Source organism: Aulonocara sp. 'chitande type north' Nkhata Bay, linkage group LG15, assembly GCF_057382095.1.
Source record: "Aulonocara sp. 'chitande type north' Nkhata Bay isolate Kocher_YH1m ecotype deep benthic linkage group LG15, A_spYH_male_GT1.1, whole genome shotgun sequence".
NCBI classification, from domain to species: Eukaryota; Metazoa; Chordata; class Actinopteri; order Cichliformes; family Cichlidae; genus Aulonocara; species Aulonocara sp. 'chitande type north' Nkhata Bay.
This window is the reverse complement of record NC_141358.1, coordinates 14,815,755-14,831,466: the sequence shown is the minus strand read 5'-3', so window position 1 is coordinate 14,831,466 and position 15,712 is coordinate 14,815,755. Positions and strand designations below refer to the sequence as shown.

The window sequence follows — 15,712 nt, the reverse complement described above, 5'->3', positions numbered from 1 at the left end:
ACTCTTGATTTTTGAGAAAATTAAAGGATTTTAAGTGTGCCTTATAGTGTGGAAAATACGTTATATAGAAGAAAAGAATATATTGTGATATCTATCGCTACCACACATGCTTCAAATTATATCGCGATATGAATTTTAGGCCATATTGGACTATAAACTGTATGGTGGTAATAAGAACTTATCTAGTCTAGCGCAATGGCTCCTCAATTAACCCAGTTTTAACCCTTATGAAGATGGTGTCATTTAGAGCTGCACTATTGTTTGCTTTAGTTTATCTCAGTGGACCCGATAAACTGGCAAGTGAGTAAATACTTGACTAAAGCCTGTGGGAGGGTAGCTAAAACAAAGCTGAGACAGGTGGAGTACATTAGTTTCATTTATAAATTCAGCTGCTGAATATTGAGTCACATCAAACCCCAAATCTAAATGTAATATTATCCTGTAATAATTTAGTTTTATTTATTTAGCAGTAGTTCACAACACCAGCCATCTCAGGTTGCTTTGTAAGGTACACACCGTATTAGAGAGATAGGGAGAATGAGCCTATGACCCCTGTGAGCAACGCTCTTGGTGACAGGGAAACCAAAGAACGCCCTTTTAACAGGAAGAGTAGGGAGGGGGAGAGAAGCATAGAGAGATGAGAAATGTGTTGTAAATATGAATGTAGCCAACATGAGGTCACATATTGGATTTGAGCTCCATAAATTGAAGCCTCAACTTTAGCATTTTTGCCACCACAATGTTGGTTTCTTGGAGCTAGAAGTGACCTTGAATAGGAAAGTAGTGTTAGTTTATCAGGAAATGCTATCATCTCTGTTAAAAAGCAGCTTCCATAAACTGTACAGGTGCAGTGCATACATGACCAAGATCCTAGAACTTTATTCATCAGAACTGAAGCACAAACATTTAGGCAGGCTGCAGTCCGTATCTCACAGCGAGCCATTTTATTAGTCAGTAAATTAAATCAAAATGCCAAAAGGCTTCAGCAGCTTGGGTGTGATTTGATCTGCTGTGCATGTGCATACAGTCTGTCCTGTCCTAAAGGCTAAAGAAATCAAAAAGATTAAAATTAAAAGCTCCAGTAGAAGCCAACAGCACAAACTTGGTGGTCAAGTTCAGTAACTAGCAAACAACAATTCATGCTATCGAAGTTGGGACACTTGTGCCAAATGGTCGTATCCCTAATTCTGGCATTATTAAAATAAATAAATCCCCTATAGAGTTATGAAGGGGTAATTATCCATAGAAGCAAAAAATATTTTCTGTATCTTGAAGTTAATGTGTTTTTAATAGCCCATCAGCCTTTCTCTGAACATCTTCAAGTTTAACTTGAAGCAAAAATGCCAGATAGCACAGCAACTGACAGACATATTTATTTACTGCTGCCAGAATGGCATAAATTATGGCACCAAGACATGAATTCTCCTAACCCTGCCTTACTGGGGAAATCCTCGCTTCTCCACAGAAACCCTGACTGTCAGTAGCAGCCCCTTTTTAACTCTAGGAATGGTTTACCTGACATTGGAACTTGGCCAACTGTAGTGTTATGGCACAACAATAATGTGACACATTGATACTACCAGAACCTTTCTGGTCCTACACTGTCAAGTCACAAAATGTACAATGAACAATTTCTTGTTCTTCACCTTTTAGCTGCAATATTTACCCATCCAGGTCGAAAATAGGTCCATATTTAGGCCATATAGGTCCAGGTCCATATTTTGAAAACTTTTATTTTGAGCACATTGTCCACTTGTCAATGGGTTAGAGCAGCGGTCCCCAACCTTTTTTGCGCCACGGACCGGTTTATGCCCGACAATATTTTCACGGACCGGCCTTTAAGGTGTCGCAGATATATACAACAAAATAAAACTAGTACCGGTACCGAAAAAATAAGATTTATTCATAAGGCACGTGAAAAGACCCAGGAGAACCAAGTTAACGATAAAATCGATAACAAAATAACCCTGAAAACCATACATTTCACACCTGAGCCTCAACTCTTGCGGCCTGGTACCAAACGACTCACGGACCGGTACTGGTCCGAGGCCCAGGGGTTGGGGACCCCAGGGTTAGAGGTTTGATCCCAAAGTGTTCTTGGGCAAGATTTAACCAAAGATTGGTTCCAGTAATAGACCGGCACCTTGCACGTGTGTTTCTCTTTAAATTGGAAAAACCTGAGTAAGTGCTTTGTGAGAAAGCTGCTGTATGCTTGCAGATCATTCCCTTTGCCCACTGCACCGTAACTCTAAAAGCAACATCGTGGACTATACTCTTCATTTTCATGTGGCTCTTGTAGCTGCTGTTAAACTACATCAACGGTATCAAGGTCATTTTTGAGCTTGTGATGTGTGGAGTCTCCTAATGCCTTTCTACCTCTGGAAATCAGCATTTGTAGCTGCCGCTAAGAATAAATCTTGAAATGACCTTCTTGGCCGAATACTCGGCTGTAGCTGTTGTGATGCAGCAGTTGTAGTAGGCACAGCTGCTTAAATAAACACATGTGCTCACAGAGAGCAGCTTGCTGTCCTAATGCATTTAAAATGAACTTTGACCAGGCCTAACATAAAAATCAATCCCGGTCCTCCTCATCCTGTTCCTGCTAATGCTCTTAATGTTGTCAAGGCCATCATGTTTGCATCCATTTCGGTGGTGCCGTTAATGCGGCTCGGGGAGTTACTGCACCTAACTTGTGATTTGTGTGTGTTTGAATTCATTTGCTTAGTCGGTTCTGCTCTGTCGAAAATGCTTTCTATCTTATCAAGTTAATGAACTTAGGGTGTAGCCCCAAATTTTTTGTATCCTTGGGGCAACTAGTGAAGAGAACTGCTTATTTTAAATGCGGTCAGCCCATTTTAAGTTGAATTTTTAGGTTGAAAAATAGACCTGAAACCTCTTTTGAAAATAAATGCTTATTTTCTGTGTTTCTTCAGGGTAAAGCTCACCGAGACAAGCAGCTGGTTTACCTGAAAGAGCACCTAGATAAATACTACCACAGCCGTGACAGGAAGTGGATAGTGCTGTTTCCTGAGGGCGGCTTTCTTCGCAAGAGGCGGGAAACGAGCCAGTTGTTCGGCAAGAAGCACTCGCTCCCCCATCTGACCCACGTCACGTTGCCTCGTCTCGGGGCCAGCCACGTCATACTGAAAACTCTGGGAGCCCAGCAGGAGAACGGCAGTGTGGGCGGCGACACCAGCATGCTGAACACGACAGGTAACTAAAACACACACATGGGAAAAGCCTTTGATTTAAAGTGAGACAAACTGATATAGAAACTGTTAGTTTAGACTTGGTGCCAAGGCTGAAGGTGTTCTTTGAAAGTGCAGGATTTTATCTCAGGAAGTTTTCTGGGGTTTAAAAAGCAGAGTCTGGATAAAGTTGTTTCTCCCTTTTTTTTTTTTTTTTTCTTTTTTCTTGGTTTCTGTGAACTCTCTCCCGTTTACTGTAGTTATTTGATTTTTTTTTTTTGGTAGAAAAGCTGGGATAAATCATGCCTCAAATATGAAACCTTAGATCATTACCTCTGCACGTCTCTGTCCTTTAAACTGTAGACGACTGGTGGTAAAGACCACCAGTAGGGCTGGGCGATATGACCCAAAATTCATATCTCGATATTTTTTACCTAGACGGCGATATAAGATATCGATTTTTTTTTTATTTATTTTTTATTTTTTTTAAAGCCATAAAGTAAGAACAAAAAGAGAGTTCTTAGTCAAAGCTGTGTCCCAGATGTCACACAGGCACTTTTATTAACATAGAGCAGATGTACATAAAATTTACTCAAAAATAAATTATGAGCATTTATTAAATAATAATGCTCCATAAATAAAAGAAAACAATGTTGTTTTTGTGCATAACAAAAAGCTCACAATTGTGCAGTCAAAATGTAAACTAAAAGACAATGAGCATAATAACAAAGACAGATTTCACAGCTGCTCTGTTCCCAACTTCTACTGTGTGACTGACAGCATTGAGTTTGAAATCCTCTTCGTAACCACGTCTCTTAACAGGTGCCATTTATGGTCCTTATACACAGTAGGGTAATATTACGTTGAAGCACAGTACGTATCACTCCGTGAGGCTCCTCGGTAGCCGTAATGCTCTGACAATCCATCAAGCGGTGCAGCTCCGTAGCTTACCAAAGTCGTACTAAAACATTTTTTGACAGATTGCTGAGCGCCGTGTTCCACATAAAATCGGTTCGCGGCCATCAAGCACAACCAGAATTCATACATAAGGCGCGCTGTCAACTTTTGAGAAAATGAAAGGATTTTAGTCCGTGGAGCACCTCTGGGCTGCATGGCGTTAGCGTGGTTAGCTCGTTAGCGTGGTTAGCTAGCTAACACGTTGAAGCCGTCCAGCCCCACGCACGGGTTGATGCGCAGTAACTCGTTAACGGAGATTTGCCGTGTCCATCTTGTCGCTTCCTGCAGGTGAAGCGATGGGGGAGGAGGGGGAGTTGTGTTCAGTGAAGGAGAGGCGAGGCCGAGTAACGTTGCGTCAAGACAAAAGTGGACGAAAGAGAGGCAAACTTGCGGCTATATAGTTATAATGTAACATAGACTATATCGATATAAAAGATATTGTCACATCTTATATCTCGTATAAAAATATATCGATATTTTTTAAAAACTCGATATATCGCCCAGCTCTAACCACCAGTGAAGGAAAGGACTGACACGCACAGAGGTGCCAGAAATTGCATCAGTATCCCTGAAAACCCCAGCCGTGATTTGCAGGGGAGTAATTTTTCTGTCTAGAGACCAGCCCTAAATACAGCCAATGAAGAGGATGATAATGCAGCAATTAACAAGCTTTGAGGGTGAAAATTTATTTATTTATTTTTAACTTTGTTAAAATTTGTAACATTTTATTTGTCAAGCGTAACTTTATTCTGTTTTCGTAGTGGCTCCTATGGGTCACAATAAGCTAATGTTGATTGTTTTACATACTGCTGGGTAAGCTGACCTGGAGTATTATAGCACGTATGGTCATTTCATCTCAAATCAAGCAATTTGTGGAACATCTATCCCAAAAATCGGATGCAATATTTGAAAGTGGATCAAAAGACAGTTTAACAAAACACAATAACAGTAAAAAAAAAAAAATGTTAAAGGATTCGTATATGAAGCTACAATTTCACAGCATTGTTCAGACTTTGCATCATAAAATTTTTATGCATATCAGAGACGGTTTAGCAGAAGGCTTGGTTAAATTATATAAAGAGTTGAACTTTCACCTGACATGTGAAAGTTCCTAAATTGATACCAGCAGGAGAGACAAATTGCTGGGAGCTTTGTGTCTGTCATTCATTCATTTATTTATTTATTTATTTAAACGTTTTAAAAATGTGACAAATATGCTGATCCACCTGCTGTTGGGACCACAATTACAGCCACAGTAGTTTATTATTACTTTGATGTGAATACTATAAATGTGTATTTCTAATTGGTAACTAAATCTGTAAAATAAATGTAGCAGAGTAAGTGCTGTGCAGTTTTTAACCTATGCTAGCTGTGGGTATCATGACGTGAACATGGGATGGCTGCTGTGGGCTGCTGCAGATTTAAGGGTCACAGCAAACTAAACAAGTAGTTTGTGTGCATATACAGTTTGTGTTTTTGCTTTGTGGATGGGAGCAGCTGAAAAAAATCACTTTTCTTCATATTTAAGCTTTTTGAACCTTCGAAATTGGATAAGCAGGGAAGTTAGATGGGTTTAATATTTAACTCTTGTTGTCTTTTACTTGCAAATTTTTGAACTACATTTAACAAGCATCGTATATTGTAGAAAAACATGATCTGGGTCCATTGTTTCTGTATGGACACACTGCAGCTCCACCATAAACTACGCCTCTGGTCATCTTTACTGTTGTAATGTTATTAACTTTTATGTTGAGAAATAATTTTTAGTTGAGAAGGGAGTGAAACCGTCATGCTGTTGAATCCTGTTCCCCCCCTAGTGGCTCCTTCTTGCTGTGGCTTCCATGATAAGTTTAATCCGGTTACTTTTAGTGGCCTTTAAGTTTTCCTTTAATGTGTCACTCACCTACCTTTTTGTACCTATGGATATATGCAGATCACAGTGTGACTGTGTGACATTTTTGGAGTGCAGGAAATGAATTTGTCTATCTTTTCTAGAAGAAATATCTTTCATATTACAGTTAAGATATTAGTTTGATCATTACAGATACCACCACTACAGTGTCCACCCATTGTACAAATCTAGGAGGTTCCAGTTTTTCCAGATGTGCAGGTAACTTCTTACTGCCATCAAAGTACTTCTAAAAGAAAGAAGCCATATTTGGTTTGCTGGGACAAAGCACTGCAATGTCTGACCTGTCAGTTTTTCTATACAGCAATTTTGCTTAAAAAAAACAACCCAGAAATGAATCGATACTGAATGTATCAATTAGGCTCCTCCCACCAGCTTCCAGTGGAGGCTGTGCTATTGCTCAAGTATAACCAAGAAACAGTGGATCATCATTACAATAACAGGGAGGGAAACATGCCTGCAACTACATGCAGAAATTGTTGTAAAACTCTAGTGTGGACTTGCATCAATGCAACTACACGATTTGCTCACATTTCCTGTTCAGTTGTTGATGGGCTCTTTGGGGTGAGGGGTGTGACAGGTGTCATCTTTACTACTGCTGACTTCTCCCATAGATTTCCTTTTTTGATTTGTTGAGGGTCTTGTCTCTCTCCTGTAATGTTTTTACTACCAATTCCACCTCAATCAGTCCAAGACGCAACCTCATACTGCCCTCAGGGATCAATCCTCTAACATGTACCCATAATAAACTCTTATAATTAAATACATATTCTCCCAACGTTTCCTTAACACATGACCAAGAAATATGAGGATAAATTAAATAATTGATTTATTTATGTATGTATGTATGTATTTATTATTATTATATTTATAATTCATGAAATCTAGTCTTACCAATCCTTTCTCAATTTGGGCCCTATTTCAGGAGGACCCACTTAAATCTGCTCTGTGGACTAATATTGGAATACATGTTCTGTTTTTTACTCAGCAAATTTATCCAGATAACTCAGTAAATCTGCTGCTTGGAGCAGTCCTCAGCAAAAAGAAGGCATTAAAACAGCGATAAATGTAAAGCTTCAACGAGTCCCCCCCAATGCCTGTGTACGCTGCACACTCAGTGTCGACCCAGCGGACTCTTCTTGGCTTTCGTTCAGAATCCATTTACGGGGGTTTGGTGTTAATAGCAAATTGGAGGGACTTTGAGCCAGCATTATTGAGAATGTGGCCCAGACTTTAGCCTTCCTCAAGTTTGCTAGCGCAGCTCTGTGTCCTACAGCCTCAGCACTAACAGCAAGATGCTGTCTGATTACTCCTCTGCAGGACAGACACTCAGACTGAAGATGAGGTGTCTCTTGATTGGCCACTGTAAAATTTTAATGAGTACAGCAGCTTTATTTACATACTGACGGTGCTAAATGTGCATTTTTTTTTTATGCACCGGTCTGATTAAGTTCAAAATATTTACTGCGTTAACAAACGTAGGTGTGTGCAGAGGTTTTTGTGTTTATAATCTCCATCAAGGCAAACTATTACGAGCGTTTTTTAAGCATTTTAGGCACGTCAGTCTTATTCATGTGTAATCGTGCATTATAATTTGACCTTGCTGTACATCCAGTTCATATCCTCGTTCATGTTATGTCCTTTCCTCCGTTCCAGCAGCTCAGGAGGAGGGGAAGCTGGTTGTTGCAGCAGGGCTTGTCCTTCCACTTAAATCTAGCTAATGGCATTAAAACATAGGGCAAGAAAATACACATGCCCAAAGGAGCGTTGTGTCCCTCACTACCCTGTGCTCTTCATTTGTGTATGTGTGTGTGGCTGTCTGATGAAAGACACAGTTCTGTCTCCCTCTGACCCTCACTGATGCTCTGCAGAGGTACCCAGAGCTCGCTGACTCACTCAGAAACAACCGGGCCACTTGGAGAAAATGGGATTTGATGCAGCCATGCAATGTCACCCGGGCTGAAAATGCCACTCGGTGCAAACACAAAGATTAGCACAGCTCTGTGGAAAGGGCTGTCCCTTGGACCAGTAAGGTGTGTGTCATAAAACTGTATTTACAGTTGCCAGGAAACAAAGTTCGCCATTGTGAGTCATTTAGGGTGGGTCATTAGGGAGCTCCTAATCACCCAAAAGTCAACATGTTCGATAACACCAAAAGTGGTTAAATCCACTTTTCAGTCAGTAGGATAGACAGACAGTTGTAGGCTTAAAGTGCAGCAATTTGGCCTGAGGAGTGGCCTCAAAGAGAGACAGTGTTTCCTTCCTCAAATTGTTTACCAAAGGATGGGGCCTATCTGTTGTCATTTTAAATTACCGTGGCCGGTGCTGTTACACTATTGTGTGCCACAGCATATAGGGTGCCAACAATACTTTGGCTCAGGGCCCCATTCTTTGACCAGCCATTCACGGGAGACTGATAGAGAAGGGATCCAGTTACCCACACAGGGATAACTGACGTTAGCTATTTCCATTAATACCAAGGATGCCTGTCAAGTCACTAATATTGGTATGAATCAGTCGGCTTGCTCCTCAGCTGCTTCTTTCTGTCTTCTGTCTGGTGTTGAAACTATAGAAACAGAGGTGCGTACTCTTAAAGGTCAAGCTTTCTACGCACTCGTCTCTTATCTAGATTCATAGAAGTGTAGACAACCTTTGTAATCAGTTATATTGTCCCAGCTGCCCAGAAGAAATCCAGTAACCCCCACTGATGGGCCCGCATATATATCCTCCACAGTTTACAGGTTCCCTGCAGGTCACTGATGTCTGCAGATTAGGGGTTGATAAATTAAATTAATTACCAACATGAATAGGTGACACCTTCACATTTAAAAAAAGGTTACTTAACAAACACAACAGAATGTTTCTCGACTCCGTGTGGATGACATGTATATAATTAGACAGTTGTTTCAATAAATATTTGAAAGCAGTACCCAAGCCTTGCTTCATCACATCTCACTTTACATTAATAATGACTTTACACCATAATGCGGTGCATCATCTTCGTCCTTTTCTCACCCCACATGCCACTGCCTGTTCACAGCCTTGTTACTTCCCGGATCGACTACTGCAACTCTCTTCTTTTTGGTCTTACTCAAAAATCCATCCACAAGCTCCAACGCGTCCAGAACTCTGCTGCTCGTATTATCACCAGGACCCCTTCTATCCATCACATCACGCCTGTCCTGCAGCAGCTTCATTGGCTCCTGGTCAAATATCACATCAATTTCAAAATACTGTTGTTCACATTTAAGACTATTCATCATCTCTCCCCTCCATACCTCCATCCCATCTCGGTGTCTAAGATCTTCTTCTCTTTCTCTCTCTGTCCCCTCTCCCCATCTTGCCACCATGGGGAGCATTTGTTTTATGTCTTATGCTTTTATGATTGTGTAAACGGCTTTCTTTTATGTTGCTTTTATTATTCTGCTGTGTACAGTTTCCTTGAGTGCTTTGAAAGGCGCTTTAAAAGAAAATTTATTATTATTATTATTATTATTATTATTATTATTATTATTATTATTATTATTATTATTATTAATAAAGTTCACCAGAATGCAGACAATTAAAAGCTCAACATTCAAAATGCCAAAAACTCAAACATCAACTTTGACACAGGTTATTTCTTCAGCTCTGCAGTGTTTATAATGGTCTTTACTCTGCCAAGCCTCAGTGGCAGTAGAAATACCATTGTAAAATTGCATTTATTATTATTATTATTATTATTATTATTATTATTATTATTATTATATATATATATATATATATATATATATATATATATATATATATATATATATATATATATATATATATATATATATATATATATATATATTTTTTTTTTTAAAAAGACCTTTATTTCCTTTTACAGTTTACATGGTACACATCATTTGAATGACTGTTACTGAAACTGAAGCATATCTGGATGCCTTTTATCTGGGTAACCCATTCAATCCTGTTAGTGTTTTACCACTTTGTGCTGATCATTCATACTTCTCACACCCGAACAACAGGAGCAGTTAAACTTTTGGACACTGTGATGTTTTTGTTTTGTTTTTTCATCATGTCAGATTTTTGCTGGCATTTTATTAAATCCATTTTTTTCCCCTTTTAGCAGTGAAATGCTTCCCGAGCCTTTGCCTGCAACACAAGCCCAAACTAATGCACCCCTATATTTAACAGTTGAGGAGGGCTATTCTCTTCATAAAATTCTTCTTTTCTGAATATTTGTTTCCTCATAGTCACTGCAAAAAATAGATATTTTTCCACTTCAGTCTTGTTTCGATGTGGGAATGCCTCTTCTGTGACGCTGATTTGTGCCGATGGCGTAGCGTTGTAAAATGGTACAATCTTTCTGGTAGTATTCTGCAGTCAAACAGGAGTACACCCTAGAAGAAACACTGGCTTGATTGTCTCTGGGGGCAGCTAAACTTTTGCTGTGTGATAATTAAACTTTTTGCAGTTCACAAGGAAAATTAAACATAGATGTTTAAATTTTAAATGCCTACCTTTTGGCAATTTAGTTTGTAGAATTTGCCAACATATCTAGAGTAACGGGTCAACATAACCTGTTCCTGTCAACATAACCTTATTGATTTGTACTGACCTGACAGGTCACCTAAACAAGAGCAACACGTGAAGTGTAACTGTCTGTACTCCACTTGATAACGTCTCTGCTGCACTTTTTAACTCCCTTTCCCTGCTTTTCTCTGCATTTTGTTCCCATCATTTATAACTAGTTTGCATTATTTCCCTTTTTTCTAACTGCTGTAGTCAGTCATCTGTAAAATTTAGCTCCAGTTTGTGACACGGCATATTTACTTCCCATAAAGACGCCAGTGTGTTCTGAGGGGGAAGTGCTTGCTGCACAGTAACAGCAGACAGGACTGCGACCTTAGCAGTCAAATATGCTGCACTGCTCCACGTCAGCTTTGCTTTACAGCTCAGACTGCTGGTCTCCTCTGTTTTACATTTGACAAGCCTGTTCCGAGTATTAGCTTAAGGGAAAGCACTTTTTCACACCATCATCTTATGTTTTGCAGTCCCGTTAACTTAATTTGATTCCCAGTGTCAGTTGTTGTTTTCAACTTCTTCGTTGTGTAGTGATGGAAGAAGCAGGTTGAGGACATGTTGAGACTGGCTTGTGTTTTGCTCTCTCTGCTTTTTTTTTTTTTTTTTTTTTTTTTTCCTAGAAGGAACACAGGTTGGAAGGCTTCACATCGCTGTAATGTTAGAGTCATATCCAAACCTGTAATAACAAGAAGCAGGAAGTTGAGTGTAGGTTTGACAAATTGGCCTTACACACATCACTTAATTTATTTTATTGTCTTTGTGATTATGAGCAGGTGAGCACAGACTTGACCCTGCTTAATGCAACTAAATACTCACCCACATGCACCCTGCAGCTGACTCCCAGATTTAATCGCATGTCTGGCATTCCCTCCCCCATCTGTCGTCCCCCGCTTTCCTGTCTATTTTTTTTCCTCTTGCCTTTTCCATTAGAACTAAAAGTAACAACAACAGTAAGAGTTCGCTGATAGAAAAACATGTTATGAAAGATTAGCTGTAGAGGTGAAAATGTTTCCTTTGCTATGACTCACAAACATAGCTGCCAGCCAAGTTCTGTCAAACAGGGACTTCAGCTGGTACTCCACCAGTCTTTTTGGCAGGTAACCAGCCCTAATTTGCATGCTTTGGTATTTTATTTAGGAAACCTTCTGATTACAGATACGGTCTTAAAGCGGAAAAATCAGGATGATCTCAGCTATTGAAGTGTCAGTGAACGTTTTTGGATGACTGATTTTATCCAGTTCTTCTCACTTTCTGCGTTTGTGTTTCTTCCCTGGCAGCTAATAAACGTAAAGGCTTGCAGTGGGTTATAGACATGACCATAGCGTACCCCAAAGCAAGACCGATGGACATCCAGACCTGGATCTTTGGCTACAGGCCTCCTACAGTCACACATGTACATTACAGGTAAGAATTAAATGTTGGATCGTTAAACTCTCCATTTACCCTTTAGCATTTTCACATGAGATGCAGGGAACAGTAAACTAATCTGTCACATTCACAGGAGGGAAAACAGAACCACAATGCAAATGTACTTTGCAGCACGCGTGCAGCAAAGACTTTGTCGCATGAAAATCACATTACATCACAAAATCAGACAGCGCAATGTAGGGAGAGGCCCATGTTGCTGAATCTTGAACATGTTAGTTGTTAATTGAAGTGCTGTTGTCATATGCACACCGCACAGTTGTTACACTATTTTGTCAGTCTCCCTTCTGCCAGTGCAGTTATAAAAATCCTAATACGCATATTAACACTAAAATAAATACAAAGTTACGTCTGTGTCGGCAGAGAGAGTTGATCAGCCACAGTGTTACTGTGCTTGTTGTGTTTTCAGGTCATTATTTAAGGTCAGTTCTGTCATTCAGTTCACATAGGCCGCCTCCTTATGTCTTCCCAGCAAACAAAAGTTGTTGTTTTTTCTTTTTTAACAAAATAAAAATAAGCTTGAAATCAAGTCACTTAAGCTATAAATGCACTGGTATCAGACATTTAATGTCTATCTTAAGATGTTCAGGGATTTTTATTTTTTTCCCTAAAGCTATTAAATTTGCTGATTTATCTCATCAGGCTGCTGTTCACATTTCTGTTTGAGTTTTTTTTTTGTGTTGTTTTGTTTTTAAAGTGTGAAAGGGTTAGGAAACTTTAAAAAATAAAACCTTAAAACTAACAGCCAGAAGAATGTTAGCATTCAGATCCAGTTGTACCTGTTCAGCTGTTATCCATCCACTTGTGATTGTAAATTTGAGAGCACTGAATTTCACATTGTTTTTTTTGTGTGTATTGTAAGTTGTGTATTTTGTAATACTCTTTACTCTTCACTTTGGGTAAAGAGTATTACGTATTTACTCCCTGTAGAAAGTAGTTTGTTGCACCACCTTTGTATTACTTTTGTATTATTCTGTATTAGCACCTTCAGAATTAACAGTTGCAATCGTGTACATTAACTTTTTATATGCACACACATCATGCAAATCCCCAATTTAGTAAAGAAAACTGTTGTCAGTGTTTCCACTGTAGAAACAAGTACAGGTGCTAATGTACACCTGTTCATGTTTGCATTTGCTGCCTGATGGAAGTCAGCCTGCCTGTCTGGTTTGGGTCAGATGCTGCCCTTTATCATCACTCTGAACCTGAGGCCTCGCTGCTAGCATGGTCTTTGCAGGTGCTTGCATAGCTTTGATGTAGCATTGGCAGCTGAGCATGTTTTGCTCTTTACTGTCACATTCTTGACCCTTCGTTCTTTACTTCTCATCATTCTTTGTGTTGTAGCTGGTGCTCTTATTTTAGTCCCGACTCCCACATAAATTTATGTCAAGCAAGTGTTTTGAGAGGTTTATTTCTTTCTCTTTTTTCCCTTTTTGAGGGAGGGTCCAGCCATCGTACAGATAATAATGAACTTAAGCTGGTTGCATATGTATGTTCAACTCTGTTTGGATTGGCAGATGGCTTGTGCTGATTTCTTTTCCTACTAAAGATAGGAAATCAACTCTTTGGTGTCTTTTTACACCGAATTATGCTCACTGTTCTCACTTTAAAGAAGTGCAGTATGCACCAAAAGTGACATCACAGCTACTGGTACACATACCACTTGTGCGTCTTTTCGACTGGTTGTTCACATTTCAATTTTGAGCTCGTCCTGATGAAAGATGGCTCAGCTTAAACCACATCAAGGAGTCGACCTGTCCACAATGCACAAATGAAACTTGCACACAATTACCACCTGATGGATCTTCGCCCAAATTGTGCTCGAGGTTAAATTTGTAATTTAATGTGCAATAACCTGTGAAATGTGATGAATTGTGAGCTGGATGAAGTACTACGTCGTTCTGGTTGTAAATTGGAAAACATGTCTTAGTTGGAGGCACGAGTGTGCGATCGAGTTGGTCTTTATTGCCACTTAAATGTCATTTTAGTACAGAAGCTCAGAGATTGTCAAATTACAGGGAGGGGGGGAATACTGCAGAAAAGGTGAGAGGTTCTGGAAAAAGATGTGAGAGAGACAAAAGCAGTCTCTTTGGTTTCTGTTTAGACTTTATCTGCTTCTGTGCCGCTGCTGATGCGTAAGCGTTTTTTCTGAGAGGTGGCACTCATCAATCAGGAGAAGACTGCAGGGAGTCTGCTGCACCTCAAGCGACAGGATAAATGGTTACAGGGCTGTGGCGAAATTACAAGGTGGCACACGCAACCACCAATGTGGTGACTATAAACTTCGATTTACTCTTTTCTTCAGCAGCAACAAAGCAGCTGCAGCTGCACCAACCCAACTTTGCCTTTCCGTTTTTACCTCACAGTATGCTAATAGTGATGCCTTTAGCAAATGTTAATATTGTAATATTAGTGAGATAATATTTTAGCAAAGTGTCAGGAATAGTCTGGCCATCCTAATACACACCTGTAGACATAGGACACTGAGCATTAGTATTCACTGGACATGCTCTGCCAATGTAAACAGGAAGCAGGAGGTTGGTTGCTTAGACAAAACAGGAAGAAGAGCAATGAGTACAAGACTAGTGATTACTTTGCTTGGACCTTAAGTGGAGCCTATATGCAAAGGCAGTCATGTTGGCAGGAAACCTGTTAACGTTGGGAATCATTGCAAAGCAAATATGGTGACACATTAGTGCAGTATGAGCAGCATTATGGGATCATTATGGAAAAGCAGCACACACAAGTGGGATGAATTCACAGATGGTATGTGAGCCTTGATATAATAATGTTTTGGCTTAATTTGTGTGACTGATAAGATCTAATCAGGAAATGAATGTGGGTGTGTGCTTCATAGTTTCCAAAAGTCCCCAGTTCTGCCCTTTTGAGACTAAATTATAATTCAAATTATAGCTGAAACTGGGTCAGCAGCATTTTTTTTTTTTTTTAAAAAGTCTCAGTTTTAGGGTTCCTAAAACCCCCACTAGTGTGGACATTGGGTTTAATACTACTGTGGATGTGTCTCATGAATTTTAAATATTCTTGGGATTAGCGGAAGTAGTTTTCCCTTGCGAGGCAGGTTCAACCACTGCTGTAAAATTCTGACATTAAAGAATTAAAAGATGCCTTCAGTTTTCACCCTTCATACCTGTCTGATTTGGCTTCTGGCTGAACCTTATCTAGCAGCATAAAAACAAACAAAAAACAGATCAGACTTTATATGTTTGCTCTTTAACGACTGCCCCCTTTGGAGTAAACATGTGCCAGTACCTGTCTATGATAGGCTTTAGTATATGTGAAATATTGAGAAAATCAGGATCCGATGTCCGGGTGTTTAAAAAAATACATCTGGAAAAACAAAATGTAGAAATAAGCTACAGTATATGGCTGCCATCTTAAGAATATTCCTCTTCGTATGAAAAGCAAATGCAGGTGTCACTCCACGTTGTCCTGCTCTCTTTGCCCTTCAGATTCTCCTCTCTATTGCTTTTCTATCCACTTGAGGATAAAGTGAAGGTGGGCCAGGATTAGATTTTCTGTAGACTGTGTTCAAGATGAATATAATCCCCTAGGGTAGATCAGAAAAGATGTATCCAGGCATCAAAGCAGTAGTCATCAGGTAGAAGTCACAGTGAGCCTAAATGTTGCCTTGAACAACTTC

At 39.6% G+C, this 15,712-nt stretch overlaps 1 protein-coding gene across 2 annotated transcripts in view; it reads left to right on the top strand.

Moving 5' to 3' along the window:
* The window catches only part of lpgat1 (lysophosphatidylglycerol acyltransferase 1), a 65,750-nt gene that overhangs the window by 32,028 nt on the left and 18,010 nt on the right, over positions 1 to 15,712 (top strand). For both annotated transcript variants that reach the window (XR_015125072.1, XM_086264489.1), the window contains exons 5-6: positions 2,934 to 3,213; positions 11,904 to 12,030. Coding sequence is in view for 1 of the 2 variants with exons in the window: in XM_086264489.1 (XP_086120615.1) it covers positions 2,934 to 3,213; positions 11,904 to 12,030 (407 nt within the window). In the remaining variant the exon portion in view is untranslated. The remainder of the gene's footprint in view (positions 1 to 2,933; positions 3,214 to 11,903; positions 12,031 to 15,712) is intronic.